This window comes from Pseudopodoces humilis, chromosome 7 (assembly GCF_049639895.1).
Source record: "Pseudopodoces humilis isolate 2021_Gansu_Grassland_sample_001 chromosome 7, ASM4963989v1, whole genome shotgun sequence".
Classification (NCBI taxonomy): domain Eukaryota; kingdom Metazoa; phylum Chordata; class Aves; order Passeriformes; family Paridae; genus Pseudopodoces; species Pseudopodoces humilis.
This window is the reverse complement of record NC_142206.1, coordinates 50,749,846-50,774,838: the sequence shown is the minus strand read 5'-3', so window position 1 is coordinate 50,774,838 and position 24,993 is coordinate 50,749,846. Positions and strand designations below refer to the sequence as shown.

The 24,993-nt window shown below is 37.4% G+C and overlaps 1 protein-coding gene across 9 annotated transcripts in view; it reads left to right on the top strand.

Annotated features, from left to right (window-relative positions):
- Positions 1–20,183, top strand: part of SETD3 (SET domain containing 3, actin N3(tau)-histidine methyltransferase) — a 60,423-nt gene extending 40,240 nt beyond the window's left edge. For 8 of the 9 annotated variants that reach the window (XM_014250002.2, XM_014250006.2, XM_088058206.1 and 5 more), the window contains 7 exons: positions 5,038–5,096; positions 6,965–7,079; positions 11,279–11,353; positions 14,038–14,204; positions 14,846–14,931; positions 16,689–16,849; positions 17,463–20,182. In XM_014250002.2, coding sequence (XP_014105477.1) covers positions 5,038–5,096; positions 6,965–7,079; positions 11,279–11,353; positions 14,038–14,204; positions 14,846–14,931; positions 16,689–16,849; positions 17,463–17,906 — 1,107 coding nt within the window. In that variant the 3' untranslated portion in view covers positions 17,907–20,182. Of the gene's footprint in view, positions 1–5,037; positions 5,097–6,964; positions 7,080–11,278; positions 11,354–14,037; positions 14,205–14,845; positions 14,932–16,688; positions 16,850–17,462 lie in introns of all 9 variants that reach the window. The other variant, XM_088058207.1, reaches the window with a different exon arrangement.
- The last annotated feature ends 4,810 nt before the right edge of the window (positions 20,184–24,993 follow it).

Genomic DNA, 24,993 nt, shown 5'->3' with positions numbered 1-24,993 from the left:
TCATAACGAAATTTCCCCATGTTAATGAGTACAGTGGAAAGAAAGAAGAATCTGCAAAGAAGAGGAGGAAAAAATTGTTTGGTCAAAAGCAACTAGCCCTTGGGGTTTATGTTCAAAGGAATGAAAGTTAACAAGGTGGAAGCTTAAAGTGGTTTTGGCTTTAACTGTTTCAAGCACCCTTAGTGTTTTGGGGGCTGTAAAGGGAGTGCAGTAGTGGCCTCAGTATACTCTTTACACTAGCTACGATCATTTCCTGGGGTAGAAGTGGAGCTGTCTCCACCTGAATGGGGAGACAAGAGGTTTCTGAGATTATTGAAATCTGATTTAGGCATATCAATTCAGTGGTTGCCCACAACTTTGCCTTGGACTTGAGAGAACTTGAAATAGTTGTCACAGAAGTCAAACCATCTCTTTGTCTACAAACTCAGGAAATCAGTGAAAACAAGGATTTTTTAAAAAACCTTTTTTTGGCTATGTATTACAGTGGAGTAGCAGATGGGTCTGATGATCAGTTTATCTCAGCTTAGAAATGGTGTCTTTTTAGAAAAACCTAACTTGGATCACATCTAGTGATTAAAGTAATCTTTTCCTACTTGGATTATACAAGGGTTAATAGCACAAACGAATACACTGGGCAATATCACTTTGCATAAAAATACATCAGCTCTTTTCAAGGCATCTAGTAGTGTAAATGTGAACACAAATTTAACACTAAGTAAACTTTAATTTTTCCTTCTACTCAGACATGGTATTGTGTATTACAGTAATTGGACTTGTTCTTTGCATCACTTGGTAAACAAGCAAATGTTAAGCCAATTTTAATGGAAATTCCCTATTAAGATTAGGAGCTCTGATAAATGAGCTTTAGCATTTTGTGATTGAATGGGGAAAAGGGTTACTGTCTTCAGAAGTCTGGCCACTCTGAGGGGAGATGAATGCCCCTAGGCTAGAAAGCAGAGTGAAGGTTGTGGTGGCTTCTTAGCTGGAAGGGCACCCACCTATTCTACACTGCAGCTTTTATGCCATTCAAATGAAACAAGCCCTCAAAGTGGGAGTCCTTTAGCATCTACTTTCTGGAACCTGAGAATCATTACCTTGTGATGTCCATCTGAAAATGTGATGGAGAAATTAATAGTACAGAGGCCCCTATTGCACATCAGGAGTGTTGCTAGTTTGTGAGGCATTAAACATGAGATGTGAACCCCTGGATATAACTGCTTCATGGGAAGAGAAAAAATGTTTGGAAGTGTCTTTTTTTTTTTTTCTTCTTTTTTTTTCTTCTTCTCCCCCCCACCCCCCTTCCTCTGATTGCCATACTGAGTAACTGGCTTCTAGTCTGATAGTGTTTTAGGTGACTAGAATAACAGTCTGTCTCTTTCCACAGTGGCTGCAGACAATCTGGCAGCAATCACTGTTACTTTTTAATATTTCTGGTTATTTTGAGATATCCTCCAAATGTCTCAAAGAAGGCTTGGAACACTGAAGGGGAAAAAGCATTTTTTATTCATTTTTTTTTTTTTTAGGAATAGCAGCATCAGGAGGAAAATGAAATTCAGCATGCCACTATTTGTTTTTGCAGTGGTCATCACCCTGATTGCCAGCTCTGACAATATTTTCACAGAAAGGGTAACGAAATAGATGGTATTTGTTCTTTATAATAACTCTTTCAGTAGAATGTCAGGACCTGCATCTAAATGAATATATTCACATTTTCATGTTCCCATTTTTTATTTAAAGCTTCCCCTCCCAACTTTCTAAAACTACTTCATACAGACTTGGTAAGTTAAAATTAGGGTTCATGTAGTGGATAATGTCACATTTGAAAGCTAATCTGTAGAGACCTAGCTGCGTGAACCTGTAAAAGCTAGATCTTATTTTTTTTATGTATTAAGTGTTTGTTTAGTTTAAATATGTCTGTATCTTTTTTGAGCAGTCTGAGCAATTTGCATGCTATGCAGCAGTCATCTTCTATACTTTATTAAATATCTGTCAATTATAAATATCAAGGTTTTACATTAATGTCAAGATAGTACATCAAAAATTCATGGAATATGTGACTTTTTTCAAGGGTATTTAATACTTAATGCATTTGTGTCATTTTTCTTTCTAGATATATTGACAGGTTTTATTAAGTGTTTGTTAGGGAGATTTCATTTTTACCAAGGGACTATAAAGAGAAGCTGCATACTAAATCAAATTCTTAATCAGAATATTGTTCTTTTTTGTGTGTCTTCAGATCCTTGTAATTTATAGGGTTTTAAAGTTACATAGTAAAGTAGACCGAATCAGAAATCTAACATGATCAAATATGCTGACGTATCTTAACTTTAAAAGAGCTACTAGAATATTGTACCACGGAATGTTATAAATATAGTAATTACATATGCTGGGATTTTATTCTGCCCTGTGTCTTTTAAGACCATGTATTTTGTCCTTTGTTGTAATTTGCTAGTGGTTTTATGTGAGTTATGTCTGGATGGTGTCCACTTAGAGGAACTCCCGAAGTTTCACAGATTTACAAACGGGGAGTGTGACAGACCATTTGGGGCATCCAGGATCTTTGCCCATGCGTTTGGTGTTCAGGTTGGCTGTTAGAGGGGGCTGTTTGTGTGAAATGAGCAATTGATCTCCGTGCAATCCACTGATCTATCTAATACACGTTTCCTACAGAGGACAGTGACAATGTGTATGTATCTTGCATCCTATGGTTATTTGCCCCAAGTTCGGGCTGAGGCTGCAGGCTGGTGCTCCCTGAATGAAGTGTGGGCTGGAAGTGGACACAGTGGCTGTAGCAGTCGCTTTTTGGCTGTTGAGCCCCGGCAGTGTTTGCGATGCCTTTTCACTTCTAGTGCATCATGACCACAGTCATTTTTACCCTTAGAGAAACAGCACGTTCGGCTACAAGCTGCCGTTCGAGGGGCAGGAGGAAAGCAGGAGAGAAGAGAGGGGACAGACAGGGGTGTTTGCGTTCCGGGGCCTTTCTCCTGCGATGAGCGGGTCGGACCCCGCTCGGCCGGGGCGCTTACTCAGGGACTTTGGGGGAGCCGGAGGCGCTGGTTCCGTGCCTTGCCCCTCAGGCCGGGCGGCAGCGGCGCCGAGCCGAGAGGAGCGGTGCGCGGCGGCGCCGGCAGGGGGCAGTGCCGGCCCGCGCGGCCCGCGGTGTGAGGGCCCGGCCCGGGGCCTTGGGGCCGGAGCGGGGCTGAGCGCCCGGGCATGGCCGTGGGCCCGGGGAGCGGCACCCGCAGGGCTCCGGCGGCTAAATGCGGAATGCCGGCTATAATCTTGAGGCGCACAATGAGACCCGACTCCTCACACCGGTCTCCACGGGCCGGAGGGAAACGCGGGCGTGCTGTAAAGGGAAACTGAAGGGCTGATACTCGCAGTGTTGGCGCTGTCTTTCCCTGCTTAATTTATTAAGCTGCTGCAAAATACATTAATAATACTAGCAATAAGTTGAACTTAGATTGTCATAAATGAAAACTATAGGGAGGTTTTTGTTTGTAATAATTAATTCCGACTGAAGGCTGAGTCTCTGCGTTCATTTCTGGCCTCGGGTCTGGACTGTCCAGCCCCGAAGGTGCCTCCTGAAATGTCTTGGTTTGGGTCTCAGGCCTGGCTTTGTGCTGAATGCTTTTGTGAGAAGAAACAACTGTACAATGTGTTGCTACAATTAAATTCGAAGGGGTTTGTTACACAATGACCGTGCCATCGATCTGAGTGAAAATCATACGGAAACGTAGTGCTGTAAAAAAAAAAAAATAATAAAAAAAAATTTAAAATGAGGGGAGGGACAAGAGCCACTGGAATTATTAACTTCAGTCGTGTTCCGGAGAAAGCCCATCGGAAGGGTTAACCGGAGGGGCTGAGGGGGAGCAGCCACCTGGGACCTCACACCCAATTGGCAGTCTTTTGTAATATATAATTTGCCTAAAATTGCGCGCTGAGCACAAGCTTTTGTTTTCTAATTGATTTACGGTTTGAGCCACTTTTACCTCATCCCCTACTGTCCTGCACACAGTGCCAGCAAGTACATTACAGTGAGAAATGATAAATTACCACACACTTGTGATGCTAATGCATCAAGAGTAAAAAACTGCGTGCTACATAGAGCTTCGTGCATTAAAAGCGTCGCAGAGATAGAGCTATGCAAAAAAATCATTTGTATCTTCTGAAATAACCGTTTGATCATTTGCTTCAATTCGTCTCAGAGACCTAATTGAACCTGAAGATTAAAATTTATGCTACTACTGCTTTCCATTTGTGAATTGGAACAAAGTTCTAAAGAAAATGTATGAATGTGGGCTTAAAGCTACCTGTATTTTCGAGTCTTTAAATAAGTTAGAAAAATAACGGGTATCAGAGCTTCTTAGAGCTTTTGGAAATTAAATGTTTGCTTGTTAATGAGAACTGTGGTATGCATTCTCAAATGACACGGCTCCACTTTTAGATAGGAGCGTGTGTAGATGGGTTAATGTAGATACTGCCTAATCAGTGTTTGTCACCAAAGCTATTTAAATATTTTAATCTGCTTTTGTTTCAGAGGTGTAGTGCAACTTTTACTGAATAACACTGTTACAGGTATCAAGGAAGAATTGAAAATCTTGTATATTATTTCTTGCATTTGTGAAATACCTCACTGATATCACAGAGGAAAATGTGGAAGTTGGTGAAAGCTAATGTATGCTTATTGTCTGATTTCTTTCCCCCACTGTGCATTGAGGGCTGGATTGTGTTTTACCTTCATATACTCAGTCCACCTTAAATTTTTTTTTATTTTTGTACAATGTCTGTGGGTTCCAGTCTTGAAATATGAAGAAACAGATTTATGGCGGCTGCTGGGCACAACAAATTAAGTTGACAGTGATGTATGAGAGCATAATAGCATGATGATCCCTCTGTAGCGCGGCTGGACGCCTCCTGCTTCATTTGGCTCTTGTTAGGATCTGTTAGGCAGCTAAATAATGAAATTCTGCTGACTGATTTCTGATTCTTCTTTTCTTCCTATTTTCACCTTTCTATACAACTTACATTTTGCAGACCCATCCTAATGCCAGCAAACTGCCCTTAAAGGAGTCTTTCACTTATGACGACTACAGGTTGGTCTGTCTTTTAATTATTTTGTTGTACTTTGTTTTGTTTCTGTTTTTATTATGGTAAATATGGGGCCCTGGAATTCTTCATTGGTGGGAAAGCCCTATTGTTACTGAAATGTTAATTGTAGGATTTGATACTAATACACTTTCTTAATGAAGAAGAAAGTGAAATAAATACGCAGATTTTAATTGTTACAAAGGAATAGTCATTAGTTATAAGCAGTCAGTTTAGCCAACTGGCACACATAGTCAGATTACTAAGGTAATTCCTTGTTTCTTAATAAAATAAACCAGTAGATGTGGCAGGAGTTTTAGGGTTTGGGGAAATTTTTAAAATTTTTTTTTTAAATTTTTTTCTTTTTATCCATAAAAGGCTCTACCAGCACATACTAGTAAAAGTTAATATCAATGCTGCTGTTGAACAGGAGAGCTGGAGAATGGAAGTTCTACACATGAAGCATGAGTGTCACTTGGAGGTGCTATAAGGGGTGACAGAACTAAGATAAAAAGAATAATAATTAAGATAATGAGAGTTTTAATTCTCTTAAATTATTCAAATAGCATGAATAAAAGACATTTATGAGGGATTTTCTAGCCTAGTTGTACCTGTGGGTAAGACTATGAAAGTGGGATTTCCAAAGCATGCCTCCTTCACTTAAAAGGGTCACTAAGGAACACACCAACTTGCCTGTAAAGCAGTCTAAAATTTTATAGAAAAATTACAATAATTAGCAAGAAGCATATTGTTACTTTGTTTTAAGAAGTGTTTGTATATCAGAATTATCCACAATTTAACTTTCTTTTTAGAAATCAGGTAGATTTCAGTTTGCCACTGTCTTTCTTAGCTGTCTAGTCCTTCTGAAGAAATCCTTCAGGAAGTCTAATTATTAATATTAAGTACATATTAATATTAAGTACATGTTAGTAGTGGAGTCTGTGGAACTAAAATTATTTTGACCTTCTCCTGATGACATATTTTTTCCCTCAAAAAGCCCCATAACACATGTATGTATTAAGGCCAGAACATGGTGAAATTAAGATTCTTTTTTCCACTGTTGTTTAATATTAGTTTTTTGTCAGGCATAAAATAAAAAATTAAATTCTAGAAAATACTGAAATTCTAAGCTTTTCTAAAGATTTTTATGTTTGAAAAGGTAGCTTGCATTTTGTTTACTTAACCTGACTTAGAAGGGTTTTGAATGATGTCCATGTGCTAAAGAACTACATTATACTCTCTTTGTGGTTTTTACCTGGATATCTGTTTGGAATGTTGTGACTTTTTTTCCTCTCAATTCTATTAAGCAGAAAATTTAGCAATACTGACGTAAGCCAAAAGCTTGCAAATTGAAGAGAAACACTTAGAAAAGATCATGCAAGTGTCACGTGATTACACTGGTTTCCAGTTCATGCAGTACATAAGGTTTTTAGAGAGTGAGGGGGAAAATACATCCTGGCTCTTACAAAAGTTTGCACGTAGATGAGAAAGGAAAACCTGCAGGAGTAGGTGACCCTGGGTTTGGGGTAAATAGCGTGAGGTACATATATGGTGAAGGGCTGGGAAGCAGAAGCTGACATAGGGAGTGGATCCTGGTTGAGGAATGCAGACAATGGAAGGTGTGAAGATTCTCTTGCAAAGAGGAGAGGGATCACAATCCCAGTTTGGTATTTGTTTTGTGTACATGTCTTGGAAACCTGGGAGCTACTGCTTCTCCTGCAAGTGATATTGCCTTCTACTGTTCCTATAGTCAGTGTGATCTTTAAGGAAACTGAGTTTGGAAACTCCCAGTCTAAATGATTGCTTCAGTGGGACTACGGCCAATTGTATTTTAATGCTTTGAACATTGACCATCTCATGTTTTTAACTTTTGCAGATGGGCAGTTTCCTCTGTTATGACACGGCAGAATCAGATTCCAACAGAAGATGGTTCCAGAGTTACATTGGCTCTAATACCTTTATGGGACATGTGTAATCATACTAATGGACTGGTAAGGATTTCTTCAGTGTTGCTGAAAGACTTTAGGGCTTAAGTATTAAGCCTTTCAACTGCTATACAACAGTTTATTAACACTTTCTTTTATGCATCTTAACATAGGTATGTTATCTTCCCAAGAGACCCCAAAAAACTAATATGTGAAAGAAAGGTTTGTCAGTTTCTCAAATATCTTATGATAGCTTTTATAGGGAGGGCTTTCTTCATATAGGGAAAACTTTACAACTGATGTGATACCTGTGTAAAGTACATACATATAATGTACTTTTAAAAGTTTTCATTTACGTGAAACATTTTGTCCAGACAAGTCTGAATAGTCTCCTGACATGGAGCTTTGTTTTTGGTGAGCTAAAAAAGATGCACAGTACTGGACAAATTTGTTCTGAGAACAGAAAGCAGACACTGATGGAGGTTGCCTCTTGTAGCTATAACTAGGGAAAGTGGTTAGAGATTTGCAACTGAGAAATACTGCCTGCTCTCCTAACCATGCCCAAAGAGCCTTGTTATAGAGACAGCAACAACAAGAACAAAGCCTAGTTCAACAAAAACAGTACATCTGTTACTACATCAAAGAAACAAAATGCAAAAATACTACTTTAGGGCATATTAAACATTTAAAAGGTGACATATGTATATAGAAAGTCAGACCTGCTGACATTTTGGCTTACGTGCGCTACTTCAGGGGATAATTCCTGATTTCATTAACAGACTAGTTAATGCTCAGGTGAGGAAATGGAAACCTAGAGAGGCTGGTTTATCAATGTTATTTAGTCATGCTCATGTATGCTTCAAAAGTCATACCCCCTACTTGTGTTTCCAGTAGATATTATTTATTGTAAGCACTGGATATGACCATACTGTTCAAGTGATCTGCTTCTTTTGTGGGAAGGTTGACCTGAGTGTTAGGACAGCAGTATGTGTTAGTGCTGTTGGTCCAAAAAAAGTCTGTTTTAAATGAACAAACTGTAAAGCAAGTTATTTTTTCACTTGACATTTAGCTAATTTAGTGTTACTATGACTGTATGATCAGTTATGGCATGGTAGGCTAGGCTACAAAGTTGCAAGTGTTTGGGGTTTATTATTTATTTATTTTCCCTTATTGCAAGGTGATTACATATTGTTCTTTAACAGTGATTCTTGCCTTTGCCTATTTGTTATGCAATCTCACAGCTTTGATTTAGCATTAAAGTTCATGTAAGAGTCTTTGGTACAAAGAAGATTGCTTAAAATTCAGAAATGTGTATTTTTGTAATATAAGTTGTTGCTGCAAGCATCAGTACTTCCTGTACCCTTTTCCTGCTGGGCATCTCTTTCAGATGCTTTTGCAGAGACTTGTCTGTATTCATTAGACAACTCTTAATGAATGCCTTCAAAGTTGGGATTAGAGTAAAGAGGAAGAGAATCAAGGTTCTGTGAGGGAAAATTTAAGTAGCATATATTAAAAGAGCCATTTATGTTGTTTTACTCATTCAAACTTCTATTTAAATTGATAAAGTAATTTTTATTTTCATGATGCTGTTTAACAATGGGTTTGATATGGAGCCAGCCTCTGGAGCTAAACCTCCTAATGCAGTAGTATATCAGGATTGGAAACATTTTTTTATGCTGAAGTATATCCTAAAGGGCAAAAGGGGTTGTGCTGAACTTAAATATTTTGTATATATGTGAAAAATTCAGTCATTTATTTCATATTTCTACAGAAAAAAATTAAATGGATATAAATCAGGAAGGATAGAAAACTGTAATATTGGTAATGGGCTAAGAAAAGCTACTAAAGTTATTTCTGTTGTGTGCTAGTTGCCTTTTATTATTAGAAATTGGGGGAGTGACTGCTAAGATAACTGTAAGCTGCCTGTATCATAGTTTATATTATTGTAGAGTGAGGTGAGGGTGGGATCTGCTCTAATCATAGCACAATTCCTTTAAAATACATGAAGGGAACTGTTACTCATTGCAGGAATGTAAGAAACAAAAGATGATATTGAATTCACCCCTGTCTATTTTATTCCAAATGTACTGCTGAAATACTTCTCAGGTCAATCAGCAGCCATATATATCCCTGTTCTTGCTTTATTCCACGGGGCCCTTTTCCATGAGCTAGATCATAAAACGCTCTTTGGATTTTAGCTGGAGCTAGGTCCATCCAGCTTTTTCTTGCTTCTGACACTATTAATTAGATCAACCTGCCTCTAAGAAGTATTTCAAAATGGTTGTCTTCATGCATTTCTCATTGTTATTCTTTAGTGGGATTGTATTTTGACAGTCAGAGGTTGATTACCAGTTCTGACAGAGCTTTGAATGAGCTACATTCTGCCTCTTGGGCTGGGTCCATCCTTAATCACTGACCAAGCAGACTATTGCATGCTTTATACACAACTTGAAATTCATGTATCAGTCTGCTTCAGAAATAAAACTGAAGGGATGCAATTTGTCAGCTATCATGTGGGAAGAGAAGTAAACACCCTGTTAATTCTCTTACGTGACTGCTATTAAAAGAAAGAGGAAATAGGAGTCTAGCACTCCATTACGCTATATAGAAAAAGTCTTTCAGAAGTGCTGCTGGGTTTTGTGTGTTGTTTTGGTTTTTTTTCTTTAAGCAAAAATAAAAATTTAAAAGGAAGATCAGTACTCCAGTGAGGCATGCTTAAACTGACAGAATCCTCCTCTTAAAATATTGGAGTTTCCCCAGTCTGTGAAAGCCTCCTGTTCCACCAGAATTTCAAGGGATTGGAGAGGACTTTTCATGTTCAGAGCTATTTCACTGAGTTTACACACTAAGAAAATTTCAGGACAGATCAAGAGTTTTTTTTTTGGATGAAAGGTACAATTTTTCAGAAGATGACTGTATTTGAACTAGTAAGGTAGATTTGTCATCCTTTAGCATTTGTAATCTACAATTCAGGGTAGGATAACTTTCTAACCTGAAGATGTTAATTAAAATTGTGCGGTTCAAATTAGAGAATGCACAGGAATTTCTATGTTCAAGTACTGCAGCCTGTGTTTCTCAGTAGGCTGTATGGCACGACTCTCATGTTCTTTACTGATCTCCACATGCCACAGACCCGTTAAATAGACCTGCAGTGAGGCATCCGCACAGGGAGGTTTCTGCAAGTGTCTGCAGGGCCAGGCTGCTCATGCTTGGGGCTGACATTTTGGATTTGCTCCATTTGAAAGCACTGTTTCGGCTGACAAATGCACATCTAATGATGCAAGCAGTGCAAAACTATTAATGTGTAAGCCATCAACCAAGCTTTTGAAATAATCTGAGGAGTTCTGTCTTTGGACAAGCTGCAAGGTTGAGGCTGAAGAGAATATTTGGCTGAGATCGAAGGCTGAGAGAAAATCTTTGGCTTCTTCTCGGTTTTTCCCCAGGCCCGTAGCATATTTTTCCATAAGTTACCTCTGTCAGTATTGAACTCGGACTACCTACCATAAAAGTTGCTTTCTGATTTTTCAGCAGCTTATGTTCCATCCTGTGGCTGCATCTCCAGTCGTGCTATTCAAGAACATGCTGTTTGTCACTTTATAAAAATATTACATTTCTAGGATAGCTTTACTTGTTAATGTGACCCCTTTACAGTCTAGTAATTGTTTTTGGGGAAGTACAGGTTTGTCAAGAGAGTTTATCCTCTTCCATTGCCAGCTACCATCACAAAAATCCATTTAGCATTTTAAGAGTATTACTTAACTTTTAGATAAAGGGATTATTTTCAAGTAAATTATAATTCTCTGAAGATTGTATCCCCTAAAGATCCACAGTTATCTAATCCTTTTTCACTGAGAGATCAAAAATGTGTTGGCAGTTGAAGGATAAAGCACAGCATATAGAGCTATCAGTGCCTTGCTCCCTTGGGCCTCATGGGAGTGACTGGAAGCTCCAGAACTTTATAACAAGCTGCCGGCTTTAGCATGGTACTTTGTCTGTGCTCTGTGGAGGGTACTTTCCTCAGAGCCTTCTGTTCACTTCAGGTAGGTTATTTCCTCCATTAGATTTCTTTAATGCAGAGATTTTTCTAAAAAAGAGATTGCTTAGGAATCATAAAGCAATCACTATCAGCTGTATTCTATTGTGCTGAGAAAGAAACATGTGCAATTCCCATTGTTAATATTTATTTCCAATAGGAAAATTTGTCAGTGGTGGGAGAGAGAAATATAAAATGCTAAAGGTGCTTTTGTCATTCTTTTCTTGGATAGATCACTACAGGCTACAATTTGGAAGATGACCGGTGTGAATGTGTAGCGCTTCAAGATTTCAAGGCAGGAGAGCAGGTAATATGAAGAGTTGTCTACATTATTGTTGTTTCATTAAGTTCTGTGGACACTTGGTGACTCCACAGAAAATTTTAATAATGTAGTGGTCTGGATTAAACCCTGCTACATTTGCATTTTATTATGCTGAGCTAATTTTGAGTAAAAATACTACCAAACTAAATGCATGTGCATTTTTCAGAGTATTTTCTATCACTTGGTAGACCCCAACTGTAGGAGAGTTTTATTCCTCATAATTTATAGAACTAGTTGAAATATTTAAAATTGGTGAGTGAACATTCACAGCCACCAAGTTTGGTATTCTGGAAGAGTTTAGTAAAAGGCCATATCCAAAGGACCAAAGATAAATATTTTTTAGATTTTTCTGCAATAGTGGATTGTAGAATCTTTATTAACAATTGTGTTTGTTGGCTTATGTTTCTTGTTAGTCTTCATTCATTTGAGAGAGGTGAAATGCAGTTCAGTCATGTACTGTGTGAAGCTGACATGAAATGCCAGTCATTTTAACCCATGCTGTTGTCATTGCAATGCTCAGTGGAAAAATGAGAAAGGACCTCAAAACATACTCCATCCCTGTCATCCAGGCATGCATGCCTTTACCTCTTCATCCTGAGGCAGCAGGAGAGTCTTGCAAAGATGCATGGAACAGCTCAGAATCCAGTTTTTTTGATCAGAACTGCTCAAAAACAAAACTGAGTGTCCAAAGTAGTGATGTACTGAAGACAGTGGTTCCAGCAGTGTAGGAATCCCCTGTGCTGTGCCAGCAGCCAGCCTAAATCCACAAGTGAAGCAGCACTCCTTTTCTGACTACTGCCTGTGCAGTCAGCATGGCCAGACAAAGCCTTGTCTATGAAACATCCTGAAATGTTTTGTAACTCAGCCTCTGAGTTATTACTTTTCCTGTATTGTTTTGCCAGTCTTAAAATTTACAATATTTTGATTTTAATTTTTCTTATGTATTATTATTTTTTTAAAAAAAGAAGTGTCTGGAATTTTTTCTTTTTTGAATACATCTTTCCAGAAGTGTATTTATCCTCATTGCTATGCTGGGGTTTATAGTGATTGTATATTTTTGCTCTCAGAATTTGTTATGGTAGTCAAATATTTTCTGTTTTTTCCAATTGTGGTGTGATGAGTTAAAAGGGGTCCACAGTTTTTTCCAGAAGTGATCCAATTTATAATTTTCCACAGCTGGCAGTGGATGTGTCATATAGCTGTTCTGGCTGCTCTCTCCATTTCAGTTATAGAGGGTTCCTATATTTCAATTTTATTTTAGTAGTTTCACTTTGTCTGCTATTTATCAGGGGTTTTTTGAATTTCTATGCAAACTTTAACTGTTAGTGACATCTTTAAAGCACTGTAATTATATAATGCTTCAGTCCTTTAATACACCATGCAGATGTTATTTCTTACAGTTTCAGCAGGAAGAGTGTGTGATCCATGCTTTTACTACTAAAAAATGTTAGGCAGCAGAAGTCCACAGAGTCTGTCAAACACTGGCCTGAAATAAAGCAATTCTCACTGTGTTTAATTGGATTTTTTGTAAAATAGTCCTGGGGTGTAAGAGCATACTGTGTAATCTATGCATGATATCTGACTTTTAGTTTAATATGAGATTAAAACTTGAGAGGGTGAGCAACTCTCTCCTTACGCAGTGGCTTAATATACCTAGGCAGATCACGTGTTTATCATATGAGTGTGTTGCAGTCTAATGTTTACTATAATTCAGTATCATACTGAAGACTTTAGTTCTTAGGATAAACAGTTCTAATACAAAATTGAAAACAGAAAAAGTAAATGGCATCATTGCTGTTACTGAGCCCTTTAGAGAGCGCTGTGCCTTTCTCTGTCAGCTAGAGAGGATGGAAGCTTGCAAGCGTCCAGAGCACTGCTGTACCCTGAGGTTCTGAAGGGAATTCTGTAACTGCTGGAACTTTTTTCTGATTGACAATTCTGTTATCAAACACAAATGGAAAAATATCCTCTTGATGTGGGAGAATACAATTGTTACTCTGACCTCTAGTCCCATGAATTTCATACTGCCTAGCCCTGAGTTAAATACATTCTGCAGGTTATATTTAGGAACTTTTTAAAAAATATGAATTAAAGTAACTATATGCTTTATAGAAAAGAGTTCAGAGTAAAACAAAAATAAATACTGGCTGAACACGGCTCAGATCTCTCTGTATGATGTACTGTGGTATATCCATACCTTAAGGTAACATTTAAATGAAAGTAAAGTTAATCTATCAGCAGCATAGTTTTGAGTGGCCATTTGGTTGGGGAAAATTGCTCCAGAAACACCATTTCTTTTAATGGGCCCTCCTTGTCTCTGATTTTTTATCCTTTAATAAACCTTTGAAAGCTTATTTCCATATGCTGGTACTTTATGACAGTGTGAGAAACCAGAATGTTTTTATTTTAAAATACAGAATAAGAATTTCTTGCCTTTCAAAGTCTCTCTTACATGGATATGTTTGCATCTACCTCTAAAGTGTAATTGCCACATTTTATACAGCATTTGAGTCAATACCAGAAAACAAAGCAGGTTTCTTCATATAACCAAATATACCTTGTACTCAGAATAGTAACTCTTTTAGAAAATAACTTTCAAATTATGTCAGTTTTGTGAGCTGATCTTAAGCTTTTATCCTGTCCCTTCACTTCTCTTTTCATCCTTCTAGATTTACATTTTTTATGGCACTCGGTCAAACGCTGAATTTGTGATCCACAGTGGTTTTTTCTTTGATAATAATTCACATGACAGAGTGAAAATAAAGCTTGGCGTGAGTAAAAGTGACAGGCTGTATGCTATGAAGGCAGAGGTCTTAGCTCGTGCTGGTATCCCAACGTAAGTAAAACACAATGCCATGGGTTTTTAAAAACATTTCCAAAGTATATAGTGTCCAGCAGAGCATATATGAAGCTCTTTTGTGATAATTTTCATAGGTGTAATATTTATCCTGTTTGAATAGCAAATTAAAGTTACTGTAATAATATTTACAGAAGTTCTCTGAGCTATATTATCATCTAATTTGAACCATATACAAGGAAAAAAGCATTTGCTTTAATAACGATTTGAACAGAAACAGAGCAAGGATTAATTTGAAGCAATCTGTGGTTTTACTTTCTTTCCTATCCCTTGCAGACATACTACAATGCTCAGTGTGTGAATCACAGCATTTTCCTTTAGTCATTTCAGTCCAGAGGGTACTATTAGGAGCAACACACACGAAACATTGCATTTTCATGAATTTATTATGAAAGCTGTATAAAATATTTTTAAGTGTAAAATTCTAGAGATAATCATTCTTTTCAGATACAGGTTAGGGAAGCTTTTTAGTTTGAGCTAATATTACCTAATTTTTTTGAAGTTACTTTTGTAGCAGTACATTTGCTGTATACTTTATGGTCTTTTATGTTGAAATAAGTTCAAAGATATGACAATTAGACTTGTATTTACTGTTGTTTTTTGATTGTTTCTTTTATTAGTTCAAGTGTTTTTGCCTTGCACTCCACTGAGCCTGCAATCTCTGCCCAGCTTTTGGCTTTCCTTCGAGTGTTTTGTATGAGTGAAGGTAGGATATTTTACGAAGATAACCTAATTTTTGTCTTGTCTTGTTGTGGGGATTTTTGATAGGTTTTTTTTTTGTTAATGTAGGAATGTGATAGACATTTATATAAAACACTAAGATAGAGGATCAGAAAACTTGAGGAGTTTTAAGTTAAAAAAGAATCTATAAGCTACTGAGAACCCCAGTCTTTGGCCGTTTCATCTTAGGGAATATTTCAGTTACTCTGAAAGCATGAGATGATACAATTTTTTATTTCTTTTAATCTCCCAGACTCTTGTGAATGAGTGAGCTTTAGAGTTTGATCTTTAGTTCTTAGGTTTCAAAATAGTTTGCAGAACAAGATCATGCAAGACCTAGGGGTTTACATGCTTAAAATCACAGCATTTCAGCCATCACCACTGGAATCATTTAAGTATGAAATTGGAATATTCTGTACTGTAGAGGAAATACGGAAGAGACATTTCAAAGTTGAGTATTTTCCATGTTTTAGTAATTTGTAATCTAAATATTCAATATTTTGATAATTGGTAATCTAAAATTTCTGTACTTTCAGACTGTCTTTCTAGTGTTTCTCTTCTGTTACTTTTATTTGTGGTACAAAATATGTGTACATTTAATAAATATTCACCTTATTTGTGCATGTGAAACTTCTCATTAAATGCTCATAATAGCTCCTTGCTGGTTAGATGCAGTTTTGAAGGTTATGGATGTGACAGTTTGTCATGACAGTGAGAGAAGTCCCTTGCACTTAGGAATACTGTGCAGATGATGTGGATTTTTTGTGCCAGCAGGAATACTGAAGTAGTTGAGTTTTTGCATGTGGTCTATTTGCTTTCTTTAATAACAACAATGTAACTTAGTGTTGTGCCTTCACTTCGTCCTGTCATCCATCTTTTAGAACTTATTAAGAAATTAGAATATACCAGAACATTTTCATTGGAAGGGACCTACAACATCCATCTATTCCAATTGCCTGATATTTCTGGGAAGTAAATTCAAGGGAAGAAAATTTTAGGATGCTGATGAGGAAGTGAATTTTGTCTTGGAGAGGAAAATATAGCTAGTGAATCTTTTAATTGCTTTTCTCTGATATATGATTGTGCTCAGTTTATTTATGTCTCAAATACTGTTTAAGAAAACTATTTATTGAGAAACTGCATGCAAGCTCTTGGTGAAGTTTGTGATAACTGCTTTGCAGTAGTCAAATTTATTAATTAAAAGTTTAATGAAATTTGTGTGATGTTGAGGAGCTGATTAAATATTTTCTGCTCTTGAGTTTTGATAGATGTCTTTTCTGACCACCTATAGGAAGTTTCTGCTACTGAAAAAGATTACCAAAACAATAGAAAAAAGAATTCCATTGCTATTTGCACACTCTCTGGCATGCTCCTTTTATTCTCAAAAAGGTTATTGAACTCTTTACAAATTTACTCACTTTCATTTATGAATGATTTTACAAAACATTCTGTTTCACTGTGACAGATTTACGCTGTGTATGAGAGGCTGTGATATCTAAAGTATCTTTATTTCCAAGTGGAGAGAAGGCCCATTTTTTGCTGACCTCAAGACTTCCAGTTGTCTCTTTGAGACAAATCCTAGAAAAAAAGCAGCATATCTGATAATTTTTATTTGAGGAGAGGGTTATTTTTTGTTAGCTGCTCAAAGATATACACTTGAAAATAAATCTTTCTGCAGTTTGTCAACTGACAAAGTGAATGATGAGATTGTTTTTTAACAGATTGGTTTTATACTTATTGCAGAAGAGCTGAAGGAGCACTTGATAGGTGAACATGCAATTGGCAAAATCTTCACTCTGGGGAACTCTGACTTTCCTGTCAGTTGGGACAATGAAGTTAAACTTTGGACATTTCTGGAAGCCAGAGCATCCCTTCTTTTGAAAACCTATAAAACAACTGCGGAGGTAAAATGATCATTATGTGTAATTTAAATGTCTGAATTCTTCTGTGTGTTGTGATTGTAGGAAAAGATATTTTGTCCTCCATCTTGTCTTTGCAAACTTCAATCTGAATGTTAGTACATAATTCATTCTGTACTTTTTAAGTGCAGAAACAGTTTTGCATTATCTAAGGAAAATCAAATAAGATTGCAAAAAAGAAAATTTTGTTAATGTAATTTTGTTAATGTATTTTTCCTTTGATTCTCCAAGTAGAGACTATTTGCTTTTTTCTCTGCAAATAGGTAGGGGAATCAGTTTCAACTTGTTGTCTGTTAGTTGCATTCTCCAGACTGCAAAGAAACATGCTCCTATTGCAAATGTATAAGTGAACCTACATGCTGCATGTATTTGTGAAGTAACCTGTATTTGCTTGTCATGCAGCCTGATCTATGTGCAGAAATTTTGGGCTTTTTTATGATTTCATGACAAATTTCACTAGGATTCCTTGCAGACCCCCTTATGTCCATTTGGCTCTGGAGAGCCTGGTGTCATTTCCTGCTCAGAGAAAGAGATGAGATGAGGGCCTGTTTTATTGTGTGGGGTGTTAGTAACAGACTCATTTTTTCTTTTCTAACAGGTCGATAAGTCCTTCCTGGAGACTCATGACCTCACTCCACATGCGATAATGGCCATCAAATTGCGCTTAGGTGAAAAAGAGATCCTGGAGAAGGCAGTGAAGAGCGCAGCTGCCAGCAGAGAGTATTATACCAAACAAATGGCAGATGGAGTTCCACTTCCAAAGTATGACAAGGGCCATATTGCCTTGTTGGAGAACACTGTGGCAGACTCTAGACTGCCTATTGTCTTGAGAAACCTAGAAGACGTGGAAGAGCAAGGGGACTTAAAGATTGATGAAGCCATTGATGCTGAAGTCACAGAGAATGGGTTTGTAAATGGTGAAAACTCTTTATTTAATGGGACCAAATCAGAAAGTGAAAATCTTAGTAAAGAGAAAAGCAACAGAGGGACTGAAGATGCCAAAGAATCTTCTTCAGAAAGTACTGATGAGGTTAAAGAATAGTCCTAAAGTTTTACTTTCTTGTGAAATTAAACTAGCTGAAGTTTATCAACAGTGCATTTATGTTGGTGTGTTTCTTTGTTAACATTTCTCTTTCTGCAGAGAAAAATGGTTTTGCTGCTTTATATAAAAATGAATTTTTAAGTTATTTAAAAGATTTAGCATCCCTTTTCAATTAAGATTGCCATCTTGCTTTCAGGCAAAAACTGGGGGAAAGAGGTGCCTTTGGAAGATTTTGCAGCCCTTTGTTGAACCAAATGTATTTTCTTCCTGGGGAAGAATTAAGCTCTTCTATCTGCTGTGCGTTTGTTGTTCTGTCACTCTGACTACCGAAATTAAAAGCTTGCTCTGCCTCCTGCCAAGAAAAGCAGAAGGCAGGACTGACTCGGTATTCAGCATGAAGGTAGGGGAGCAGTACAGCAGAAAACTGAATGAGAGGATCAGAAACTTGGGAGACTGGAGAAAAACCTGTTTAAAATCAGGTGTGCCAGTCCAGAAAAAGGTAAGGTGGCAACCTTATGATTGGTAGTTTTAAATGTCAATGAGAATCCAAATTGTATACACTTAAGGTGATCTCTGAAGATTTCAGTTTACTTTGTCTTTTGTTTACTGTATAAAATATCTTTCTTCTTCAGTCAGAGTTAGGCTGCTACAGTACAACATTCACGAACTTCTAAAGGCTGACTACTTTTTATTTCCAGGCAGTAGTTTTTATTTACAAGGTTGGCAGAGCTACCGGAGATTTTGAAAGCAGATAGGCCAAGCCACAGCTTTAAACTGATCAAAGTGAGGTCACTTCCCAGCTTCTTCAGGTTTTCACAATGAGCTAGAGATTTTCAAAGCTACACTTTTGACTAAACCATTATTAAAAGGAAAATATTAATAATATTCTTGTCTGCTACTCCTTCATTTCTGTGTTGTTGAATGTAACATTGAATGTCACATGGTTACTTGATCTTACTCAACTTTGTCTTTTGGTTAAGATATTAATTGATCCTGCTTCCTCAAAGGAAATGAAGCAGGTTTATGTATTTTTGGCCCAAGTCCAAACCGCAGCCAAGTCTGCAGTGGTTTTTGCCATTTAGATTGTGTCTTCATCTGATGCACATTTCTTGGGATACCTCCACAATTTAAGCAGGTCTACTGTCACCAGCAGTTTTGGTCACCGTCAAGTATGTGTTTGAACTTCTAGGTGGAAACAATACAATCCTAGCACTGTGCAATATCAGAACAAGGGTAATTCCATGGCTTGACTTTGAAATTACCAGGGTATTAGGAGGAGAGGAGGGCAGATTATTTTTATTTTGTGGATCAATTCAGAGGAGTATAAAGTGGTTTAATTCTGTTCTCAATATTAAGGACTTTGTCTTTTACTTTTGTATCCTTAAGTTCATGATAATGGATAGAATGGAAAGCTTGGACAGTTGTTCAGAGCTCAATAGAGGTTGCAAACTGCTCATCTGAGATCAGTTGCAGTAAAAGGTCTTTTGGCACATTCATAGTTTTATTAGACTTTGCTTCTTTTATACTGCAACCTGGAAAATGTGTTTTTGCATCAATCTTTGGTGCAATACGCATGTGAGTAGTGACTTGCTTACAGGTTGTCATAGAAGTTCTGGTGTTTAGTATCAGTGTGGGGAAAATAGAAAAAATAGTTTTTTAAAAAATATTTCACTAAGAATGGCATGTTGCCATTGCACCTTGGATATTGCTTCATCACTAACAAGATGCTGGACCAGTATTTTTGTAACTATATGCTGCCTTTGGTAGAATGCTATGGAATTGTTGTCTTGACAATTTAAATATCATACAAGAGTCATTACATTTTGATTTTTATTAGGACCAATACTCCATTTCTGCTTCTGCCACTTACATTGCACAACATTGTACTAGATACTATGATGCAATTCTGAAGCTAGCCTTTCCTGAAAATTATAACTGTAATTCAGAATTTAAATGCTTTGATTCAATCTGATACACTGTATTTTGTTCCAGTATTTGCTAATATCTATGGCTTAGCAAAGCCTGTGGTCACCACAGGACAGAATGTGTGGGTTTTCTTGAATAAAATATAGTTCTACCATGTCTTCACTAGTGAGTGTATTCTACAAACAAAGCCTCTACCTGCTACTGACTGCTGTATCTTTTGGGGTCTGTGGTGAGAGGAATATCTGTCCAGGTGTACAGATAAAGATTAAAGGACAAATAGCTGGGGAAAAAAACAAAAAAAGATTCTAGTAAAAGAAAGGAAAAGTGTTCTGCTGAGTGCATGGTCAAATTCTTACTCTTCATCTGTTAGTGTTATTTAGAAAAATATGTTACACACAATAAAAATAGTGAGTAATCTAATTTTGTAATTTGCATTTTTCCTCTATACATGTAATGGTTCCTTCAGAAGCACTAACCTAAAACTTAAGCTTTTGAAAACTGAGGTGGAAACAAAAAAAAAATTGGCACTGATGAGCCCTTATTACCATCTGTCATGAAAACAGACCTTTCAAAGCATTTTAAAGTTAACTTTCTTCCTAATGTTTGGTTAAGAGGCTGTTCACACTAATCCCAGGCTAAATGCCAAATCTTGCTTCTGTTTAGCTATCTAAAGTATTCCTGTAAGAAAGACATCACTTGCATTTCTCGGACTGTTCTCCAAAAGCAAAACAGGGAAAAAAGCCTTTTGAATTTTACGTGAACCTACCTACTGATGAATCATTTCCCTAACAACCTGTAACTAGTTTGGGTCTGTGCCACGAGGTGATGTCCATATTTCCCTCTTGATAAAGTCAAATATACAAAATTGAGCAACAACTGCCAGCCTGAAAAATATTTTTAAAGCGTAAATGCAACTGTAGCTTAAGTGCTGTCATGAGTGAAGGAGAAATGAGAGCCTTCTGGCTGGGGAGGTGGGATGGTTTTTGTTCTTGGCTAGAATAAATATTCTTTGCCTCAGACATTGTTATAAGGTGGTATGTACAGAAAATCTGTGCAACCCAACAGTAGCTGCCTTCTTAAGGCTGATTTTCCTTTAGGGAGGAATGATCATCATGGAGTCATGAAACTTGCATTGATTCAAAGGTATTCTGGAAGATTCAGGTTACAAAATCTCCTCTAGTTCACATGTATAAAAACAGTATGTAGTATCTACTGCTGCCCCTTCTCTCTCCCTTATTTTATAGAAAGGCATGTGAAGTAATGATGAAACATCATTTGAAGTATTTCAATCAAAGAAAAGAAAGGTGCTCCCAAAAACTCTTCTTCTTTCCTGATTTTATGGACTGAAACTCAGTCCAGATATTTCATATACTGTGTTCCAAACAGGAGTTTTCAGTAAAAACACTGCCCTACCAAATTTATCTGATGAAGCAATACCCTTTTCCTCGATGAAGCAATACCCTTTTCCTCTAGAAGACTTTTAACTGTTCCTTGTTGAATTCAGATATGACCACATGATTTTCACGTAATTACCATCTATATTTAATAGTTTCTATCGTGTTTCCTTCTTTGCATGCACTGCATGCTGTGCAAAGTGCAGCACATAAATTGGTGACTCACGGTTAGAAGAGCTTTCTTAGCATTTTGCAGGTTCTACATCTATTTCCTAACAAATGCCACAAGTTTGGAAACCATGTGGAGGATTTTTCAGTTAAAATTAAAAAAACCCAAACCCTCAGTCCATAATTCAGAAAAAAGAAAACCACAAATAGTCCTGGTTTCTGGACCTGGTGTAATTTTTAATCATGGAAAATTAAGCTAGATGGGGAGGAAACTGAGGAGATATCCTTTTCTAAGTGTAAAACAGGAGCTGGACAAGTGAACAACAGCTAGTTTGTCTAGGAGGTAGGGTTTGCTGTTCTAAAGAATAGGAAGTTCAGGAATTATTTCAGTGAGTGTTCAAAATTATCTCCAGTTAATTCTGTAATTCCTGTGAAATTTCACAATTAGGCAAGGGCCTCACTATCCCTAGGAGCAGGTGAACACGTATGGATCACAAACTCTTGTGTTGAACTGGCAGAGAGGAAAAGATGTAAGTGGCTGCTGCCTTGTTGTCAGGGCAGAGCTGGGTAACCTCAGGGAGTCTGGGTTGGAGTTACCATTGCCCATTAACTGCTCCTCTGCCATTGTGGGACAGCAGCTGCTCAGCACTAGGGGTTAAGGAAAGGCTGTGCAAATCCAGCATGGAAGGAACTGGAGAAAGCCACAGAGAGCAGTATGGAAATAGAAGGTAGTGTCGTATTCAGGTCAGTCACCTGAAACAATGTGTCTAGAATTAGGAACCTGCATCCACGTGACTTTTTGTGTATAGCACTATTTTATTATTTAAAAATGATCAAGTACAGAAGAAGCTTCTGAACCTTAGTCTTCTGTCTACCAGACAGACATTTTCCAATTAAATCCAGTTCAGATCAGTTCAAATATAAATAAATCAGTTCAGATATGCCAGAACTGTTGATGCTGACCACCACATCTTGTGCCTTTGAGCACCTTGATGTGAGTTTGAGTGAAGCAGATCTGTAGCCCTTTGAGACTTTACTTTGCTTCTTTAGAAAGATACTTAAAATCTGCATGAGTATAGGGAATAGAATTTTGCACGTGAGTAATGTTTGTTTCACAACTGAGTCACCATTACTTAAGCACAGATTCATACACCATCAGAACCAGATAATTAGACTTAAACAATGGTAGTTTATTTAAGTTTACTATTTTTAAAAAATGGGCTAACTTGTCAACACCGAATGCACAAATCAATCATCCTTTGAATGGGATTAACAGGGCCAAAAAACAAGCTTCCCTGTAAAATCCTATGCATGGCAAACAACAAGAGTGGCTCCATTCCAGCTTGCAACCTTGTTTCACTTACACATTACTGACCAGGTACCCTCTTGCTTTGCGTTCGGCTGGGGCAACCTGCCTGTTCCCTGGATGCATTTCTATCCATGGAGAAACGTGGGCTGTCCTCTTGGCCAGTTCATCAGTGTTTGACATGGTGCTGTGGAAGTTCGTAGAGTTCACATTGTGCTGCTACCTTGGACCCATGCAAATGGAGTATTTCTTTCTTTCTTTTAGTTTTCTTTTTGCGAATTCTGTTTGATTTAAATATACTGCATTTTGTTTTCGTATTCACAGAAGTTGCCTGTTCCTGCTATGTAAGGCTGAAATTTGGAAAATGTGTAGGTGTCCCGCATCCAGCAACTGCTTCATGATATGGGTTTAAGGGAAATTCCATTCCCTTTGCTCTATTCCACACTGGTTCACCGCTTTCAGTAATGTTAATACCTCAGCCAAGGCTCCTAATTTCAGCACTAGTAAGTGGGCTTGTATACAGATTTGTGGTCCAAAGGTATGAATAATGTGCTTTAAAAATGAATCTCCATGCTGAAACAGGCATGAAACAAACAGCCTCCTATGAAGTGCAAAGGAATTTTTAGTTTGCCTTGAATATCTCTAAGTCCCACTGCCTTACAGCAATTAATTCAAGTGATTGGATGCTAGGAATAGTTTATTATAATTGCACACAGGTAGTAATTTATTAGGGTGGCTGTTTCTTTTGGCATATGTCAAGAAGGTCAGAGTTTAAGCTTTTTTGGACATTAACCTAGTCTTCTGAAACTCTGAAGTTCCACTTTTTGGTCATTAATTTTGTACATGCTGAGATTGTGACAATTAACCCACTTAATAAAGGTCAAGTTTCAATTTTTTCCAATTTCTGGAACACTTAACTTTATTCCTTCTTGAAAATGGGCAGATACAGAATGATAAATAGTTATTAAATGAGAACGAAGATGTAGTTCTGCTGTCAAGATACTATTGAATGGTTAGTAACAAAAGGACCAGAACTGCTATGGATTTGAAATAAAAGGAGTAGCATAGATCAAACTACAGGCAAATGAAATAGAAAAGTGTACATCACAGAGCTCTTTAAAGTAATTTCTACATATGTCCCTGTTAGTTTACGCTACCTAAGCTTCTAAATTATGCAAATCCATAATTTGTCCCTTTAATTTTTTTCACGTACACATGTGATATTTCCTGCAGCTGTAAAGCAGCATCAAACCACAGCTGAAAGGCATAAACAAGTAAAGTGAGTAAGGAAGTGGTGATGGTGTTTTCAGGTGACCAAAACCTAGTTATACTGCATTCCTTAATACTTGGATTTAAGGAACCACAAGATTAGGTAAAAATAAACCCTTGATTCTGTGTAGTGGCATCAATTCCTAAAGGCTACATTGGGGTGTTGTGTCTCTTAAGCTATGACTTAAAAATTACTTCTGAAAAGTATCTATCAAAAAGCATATTCATTAATTTTAAATTGTATCAGCCATTGAAGAAATGTCTGCAGACGAATCAGAAGTAGTAATCTGCTGTTTTACTAATATCATTGTACCTTTAGTAGTATGTCAGCACTGAGTGATGTTTGAAAACCTATTTTTCACATTCAGTTTTGAAGTTTTTAGGTATTGACTAAGACAGTGAGTCCTCCTGGAATATTACAGCAGCAGTTTATAGGTCGGTGCAGAACACTTCAATGCAGGAAGACACAAAAGTCTTCCAAATGATAAGAAGCTGTGGAATGAAAATAATAGTGTTCCCTGTATAATTTTTTCATTAAGTAGTGCAAGTACTACTACCCAAACCTAAGAAACGGTGGTATAATTTTCACAAATTCTCAGTCCTCTGCTGCTGAACAGGCTCACTTCAAGTACAGGGATACAAACTGTCCAGCACTATTAGCATGTGCACCAATGTAATTGCACAACATTCATATTTCAATATCATCGCTCAGGATTAGATGAAATTATTTCCCCCTGGAAAAAGAGTGTGGCTTTGGAGTTTAAAATGCAACACAGTTTGGCATGATGTGGCTTATTTTTCACAGGAGAGGTCTAGCTGCTGCCTTAAAAACTCTTGTCCCCAGAGGTTTTTACACACACACACACACACACACACACTCTTGACGTACTCCCTGCCCTTTCTCCCGTTGAGAGGAATTATTAACCTCTGCTAACGCTGTCTAAATGCTCACTAGCTGGTAGCAATACTTGTGGGACAGATGATTTAGAGCCACTTGATTCAAAACATTCTCAGCTAAAGCTAA